At 46.7% G+C, this 6651-nt stretch overlaps 1 protein-coding gene across 1 annotated transcript in view; it reads right to left on the bottom strand.

Moving 5' to 3' along the window:
- Wnt5a (Wnt family member 5A) overlaps positions 1–6645 on the bottom strand; it is an 11203-nt gene extending 4558 nt beyond the window's left edge. The window contains exons 1-4 of the mRNA XM_033757016.1: positions 6568–6645; positions 6046–6179; positions 4387–4711; positions 38–104 (exon numbers count right to left, since the gene is read on the bottom strand). Of these exons, the coding sequence (XP_033612907.1) occupies positions 38–104; positions 4387–4711; positions 6046–6179; positions 6568–6600 (559 nt within the window). The 5' untranslated portion in view covers positions 6601–6645. The remainder of the gene's footprint in view (positions 1–37; positions 105–4386; positions 4712–6045; positions 6180–6567) is intronic.
- Positions 6646–6651: the final 6 nt, after the last annotated feature.

Genomic DNA, 6651 nt, shown 5'->3' with positions numbered 1-6651 from the left:
CCGCCCCAGGGAGGAGGCAGGGCCCGAGCGCGCGCACCTTCCTGGGGTGTCCCTGGGCCCTCCCAGGGCAGGGGGGACAGGGAGAGCCGGGCACACTGCAGCCCCTGGAGGAGGGCAGGCAGAGAGAAACCTCAGGCTGGGCCCTCAGGACCGGAATCTCTCACCTGCCCGGCCCTGGGCCCACCTTGCCAGAAACGCACAGAAGCAACAAGTCACACGGGAGAAGCAGATACTTAGTGTCTCCCCTCTGACATTTCAGAGCCTAAGGCAGGCAGGTCTCTAGCAGCACTGGACTGATTTTCTGCACAGCTCTTTAGAAGATATTCAGAGCCCAAAAATGCACATGAAAGAAATCATTGAAGGAAAACTCAGAATCAGGGTACATGTCCTTCCCTTATCCTTAGATTGGATATTGCTTTCATTCTGAGCAGGAGCATTGGATTTGCTAGGCTCGAAGCCTCTGAAAGTCTGGGGCTGCAATCTAAGCCAGACACTGCCCCTGGCCACACTGGTGCTGGCCACGCTAGTTCTGGCCTGGCACCCCCGCCTCCTCTGGCTGTTGTAACCTCTCCTTCCTCTTCCATCATGCGGCACAGGGCCCTCTACTTTCCCTCCCGACAGTTCTAACCTGTTCAGAGAGGCATCGATGAATTTCACTTTTTCTTAAACCCCAAGCAGACTGGACCCATGGTTCACATTCAAGAATACAAGTGTTGGGTCTGCAATCAGCTCGCTGTTCTCTAATGCCACTTTTGCCACCACCCCTGCTCCCCCCACCCCACCCACCAGCACCTGACCCATAGACATTGCCCCAAAGTATTAAAAAGACAGCATGAAGCGGGGGGCGGGGCTAGGGAAAGGGGGAAAGTTTTTTCTTCTTCCCAAATATTGGCAGACTTCTCCCTGTAACACAGTTGTAGGAGCCCTATTCGCAAGGAGGAAACTAGAGGTGATCGCCAGAGACTACCTTAAATTCTACTTGCATATGGGGACTCCGCTGCACTAATAAGAAGCCATCTGATAAAAATGTTGTACTGGGAGAGAGAAGGGGTTAACAGTCAGCCAACTGAAGTGGAACCTAGGGTTGGGATAAGGGGGGGCCTTCATTTTCCTCAACTGTAAAATGAGGGTCTTGAATTAAATGTCTAGGGGTTGGGGGGGGAGGCCCCTTCTGATGCTGAAATTCCTGCCCTGAAATCAGTTTCTCCTCAGCTTACTTTGAGAGTTTGCTAACAATCTTGGGGCAGGTGGGGTGGGAGGGGGAGGTACAAGGACAGGTGACAGCAGGGCTGGCCCCAAGCACAAGGCTCCTTCTGTAGGGAGCGGCCATGCTGCCCCAAGGACCCTGCCACCGCCCTTCCCTTGGGCTCCTCTGGCTCACACTTTTCAGCCAGCCCTCTGCAATGCCCCCCTTCCCACAGTGGTGAAGGTTCTGACTCACCACAGACCCTCCCCACCCCTCAATTTAGAAATGAATAACTCAAGGAGCACACTGGTGGTTGGCAGGAAGATCCAGAAAGTCTCCTTTCTGGATCCAGAAAGCCACATCTATCTAGCTCAAATCAGAGAGACAGAGACTGTCAGGAGAATGGAAACAAATGAGGAGGGCAGACAGATTCCAGGGAGTTATCTGAATATTAACCCTGACACACAGAAAAAGCAGTGGCCTGGGACAGAAGACTTGGAGAATACAGAGGTTGTGGCTAGAGGAAGAGGACATAAAATGACCCTCTGAGGACAGAGGGAAATAGCACACTGTCCTTTGAGTACACAGAGCATAAAAGGGCTTCCAGACAAAACACAGATAATGCTGCTTCTTTGAGAAGTCTATATTGAGCATTTCCCTCTTTGCCACAGAATACAAACCTGGTAGTAATTTCTAAGCTAACTGATAACTACAGCCCCCGCCCCTGTCAGTTTGAAAGGGTTCTCTGGCTACCAGCCTGTGGATACAGTCATCTCAGCTGGGATTCAGTTAGGTTTCCTCTGTGTAAATCTGCATTTTCTTGGATCCTCACGCCCCTTAAAAATGGTGCCTTCCTGACATCTTTTCACAGTGTGGAAACAAAGACAAGCCAGGGACAAAAGCTAGAAGGAAAGGGGTAGCATGATGAAAAATGAGGAAGCTTCCAAAATAAAGAGCAGGCCCCTCATGAGACAATTGTGCATGGTGCCCCTCAGGCAACTGGCACCTTGAAAAAATGCTTCGAAGGAGGGGGCCGGAGGTGCCAGCTGAGTTTCTCAGACCTTGGCCCCTCACAGGGTCAGATTCTGACAGATAAGAATTACTCTTAGTGTTTCAGAGGGTGCTGCGTGCTTTGGGGTGGGCGCACGCGCGCGCGCGTGCACACACACACACACACACACACACACACACACACACACACACACACACACACACCTCTGGGTATCTAAAGCATTTAAAACCGTTCTTTAGCTCATTCTGGTCAAACATTCCCTGACATGGAGAAATGAAAGCAAAGTCACTTCCCCACTATTGGAGTTGCCTCTTTGTTCCTCTTCTCTAAAAATCTGTTTCCTGCTCTCAATCTCTTCTTTCCAACATGTAAGACCTCCTCAGACTTCCTTCATGAGCCACCCAGCAGCAGTTTCTGCTTGGAGACACCAGGCCCTTGCAGGCCTTTGCCTCAGGTCTCCCGCTCTCAGGACAATAGCTGGGTCTCTCAAAATACCCAGAAGGTCCCTCAGAGGCTCCGACCCACATCCCATCATCCACCGCTCCAACCGGAAGTGCCACCTAACCCAGGACTGACAGTCTACTTTCAAGGGACAATTAAATACAGGCCTTCGCCTGGGAAAACAGGCTCTTTGAATCTTGGACCGCATTTAAAATAAATCTCCAGCAGAACTCAAATTCATTTACCAAATGATAGCTTATTCTGAACATTCTGACCCTAAGCAGGCCATGTATGAAGATGAGAAGAAGATGTGAAAGCTGTGTTCCAGGGACTACACAGAAAAACCGCTCCAACTGTGCCTTTCCTTCTGGTTAGCATCAGAGGTATACAATTTTTGCTAACGTGGGTCCACGTAAAGAAGGGGTCCCATAGTTTGAGAGACACACGGTTGAGGAAGAATATGTAAGAAGGGGGGTAATCTGACTAACCATGCTAATCGAGTTTTTAAAAGTCTAGTTCTTGCAACAATATCAGAACGTGGGAGAATCAAGGATCCACCACGTCCCCAGTGAACTACAGAAGACAGTCCACAAGCTGGGACCCAATCGTCCCTTGCCTCTGAAGCTTAGCCCCTCCACTCAGATCCCAGTATATACATTAGCACATTTTAATCATTAACAGAAAGGACAAAGCCCTAGGAAACCTGCAGGCTGGGGCCACAGACCATTTTCCCATTCATTTACAGGGAACAGCTTCAAATCCTGAATTAGTTTAGTTTATGAAGTCCCTTGGCTCAAACGTCTTTTTTGTTCTCAATGAATGCACTTTTCAGTGTTTTTAGAAAAAGCACTTTATCCATCTGTGATGGAGACTGGGCCAATTTTTTATCTTCCATCAGTATAAACAGCTAATTGCTTTGATAGATTATTTCTTATTGTAATATGACTACAGTCATATTAATTATAAGGACTTGTTTGCATAAAAGTAAAAAGACCTCCAATTTTCACACTAGAAAACACATATAGGACCACATCAGTCAACCAGAACCCTAGACTATGAAACCAAACCAAAGGGGAATTGAGCTTTTCAAAATTTTTGCCTGTAGCCCAGTAGTTTAAACACCACCTCCTCCCTGAACACAATAACAAGTTCAACAACATATTTAAAATTAAAACTCAGACTGTGAGCCATACATTTAAAACTTTTTTAAAGTTTCTAGGTTGAGAGCTCAAGCATATGTTTTTCCGTCAATTGTCAAAATCACACACATAAATTAGATCACTTCTAATTAAAATTTTTCTGGGACTAAAAATAAAGCTTTTCACGTATCTATCATTTTAGCCCCAGGAAGTAACTATATTAAGAAAATTAAAATCTTGTTCACTGCCAACATAACCAGCGTTCTGAAAGATGACATCTTCTGGCTGGATGCTTGGGTTATCTGAATTGTAACTTAAGAAATTTGTAACAGTCGACAAGTTTAAGTCTAGAAGGATCTAAAAGACTGAGCTCTCCACATCTACTTCTGAAAAACCAAAATAAGTATTCTGCTACTACTCTAAACAAAATACATTTCAGAAAAAGTAAGTGTTCAGAAAAATTAAGGTGCCTGTGATGCTCCTCCTGATTTGGTTAAAAAAGCTCCAAAACTCACAACCACATGGGGGACCAGAATTAAGACTGTTCTCTGTAATGACAAAGACTCCCACTCCATCACAGGGGCTGGAAGGTGCCTTATCCATCAAGCAGGCAAGCAAACACTAAAGACCTTTTTCAAGGGGGAAAAAAAAAAAATCCCATAGATGTGAAGCAGCTTCCTACCTATCTGCATAACCCTGCCAAAGACAGAGGTGTTGTCCACAGTGCTGCAGTTCCACCTCCGGTGTCGGAACTGATACTGGCATTCTTTGATGCCTGTCTTCGCGCCTTCTCCGATGTACTGCATGTGGTCCTGATACAAGTGGCACAGTTTCTTCTGTCCTTGAGAAAGTCCTGCCAGTTGGCTGCACAGAGGCTGCGCGCCTATGATATATACTTCTGACATCTGAACAGGGTTATTCATACCTAGCGACCTGCAAAGGGGGAGGGGGGAGATGTGCATTCAAGATTTACATGAACTCTTGAGGTAGGGCCCCCTGAAAGCATGTCAGCAATACAGAGTTTTAAGCACACAGATGCTTTCTCTCTCCTGCTTATCCTCATGACAAAGTATGAGAAGGGCTTATAAAACTCCTCTGTTTAAACTCCACTCAGAACACGGAGGTATTGTGTAGTCCTTATCCACCATCTGGTTCCTCAGTGTTTTCACTCCCTTCCCTGCCCCTGCTGCCATCTACCCAAACCAGCAATCCCAACATCCACTCAGAAAAGGGCGAAATGGTGGTTTGGAGGATCAGCTGCTGACTTTAGAGAAAGTGATTCACTTTGCCCCACAACTGGACAGATCTGCCTTGAAAACACGAATGCTGAAAGCAGATGCAACTAGACATGGGCGGGAGACAGCGGTTCTGGTTCCTTCCCACTGACGCAAGAACAGTGTCAAGTAGAGAGAGTGAAGAAAATTCACTGCGTTTCTTCCAAACACTCTAAAAGCATTCCTTATGTGATGGCAAAGGACCCAAGGCAGGGTATCCAGTGAACAGAAGTCACGTTTGACAGTCACAAAAATGCTGTCCATTTACAGGGGGAAATATCCAGAACACCGTCAGAAATAATCTGTGGTTATTTTGCAGTCTATCTACAAGGCCCCTCCAGAAAGAAGACCCATTTGGGGGGACACTGGACTACTTCAAGTTCACCTCCTTTTGATCAAATTTCAAACCCAAACATTCTGCCCTTGGAGTTGAGCTCCTATGGCTCTGCCATTTCAGACTATAGGTTAATAACATCCAGTGTGAGAAAATAAAAGGTGGAACTCACTTTTACTATCCAGAGGTGGCAAAAAGTACATTTTACAGATAGGCTTACAATTATGAGAGAAGATAATTTCTGTCCCATTGTATTACATGATGTGCTATAAGCACATGCCTGAACAAGGGCCTCATAGAAAAAGGCCCAGACATATAGGTTCCGATTGCCTATGGAAGTGAAGATAAGATTTATAGTACTAGAAAGTTAAAAGAAAAAGGCTGGGGATTTAGCTCTGTGGCACCATGCCTGCCTCACAAGCATAAGGTCCTGAGTTCAATCCCTGGTAATGAGGGAGGGAAAAAAAGAAAGAAAAAGAAAGAGAAAATCAAAGCAAAGGAAAGCAAAGCCCTGGTTTAAGATATGCATTAATAAAATATACTATACATATATTAGATAAATGTCCCCAAACTCACTTCCCATCTTTAAATATTGCAGCACCATACAAACGACTCAAAAAGAAAGAAAAGAAAAGAATATGCACGTAGAATAAACTTACCACCAAGAGTTGGCTTCTATGACAACCTGGGCGAAGGAGAAAAATATGGCCAAAGCCATTATGAAGAATTTGGAAGACATTGCACTTCCAGCCGTCCCCAAAGCCACTCCCGGGCTTAATATTCCAATGGGCTTCTGGAGAGGGAAGAAAGGAGCAGATGTTTATTGCCTCTCAGATAATTTTCAAGCATACAAGTTTAAACAACGGAAGCATCCGGGGTCTCTTAAGTTTACTGCTGATTGACTGCACTTCTCCGTGAGTTTTTTGATGGCAAGATATAGGCAGTTTCTTTTTCCAAATTAATCCACCCACGCAACCTCACCAGGAAATCTGATTTCGCTGGGATCCTGCGCGCGGGGCGCGCCAGCGATTACAAACATGTCTCAGTGCCGTGGAGTCAAAGCCCTGGTGCCAGGCGCTGCTTCCTTCCTCTCGCTGGAGTCCCGTCCCCCCTCGCTGCACTCGGTCCCTCCCCGGGAATTCACTCCGGGAACCCGCCGCCACCCTCGTCCTCTCCCCGACCTGGGCCGAGCAACAAGTGGAGCCTGAATTCATTCCAGGGGCAGGAGGAGCGCGGAGGCGAGTGGAGCGCGCAGCGGCGGCTGG

Source organism: Fukomys damarensis, unplaced genomic scaffold, assembly GCF_012274545.1.
Source record: "Fukomys damarensis isolate Sample0158 unplaced genomic scaffold, DMR_v1.0_HiC HiC_scaffold_28, whole genome shotgun sequence".
Taxonomy (NCBI): Eukaryota; Metazoa; Chordata; class Mammalia; order Rodentia; family Bathyergidae; genus Fukomys; species Fukomys damarensis.
This window is presented reverse-complemented; position numbering and strand designations above follow the sequence as displayed.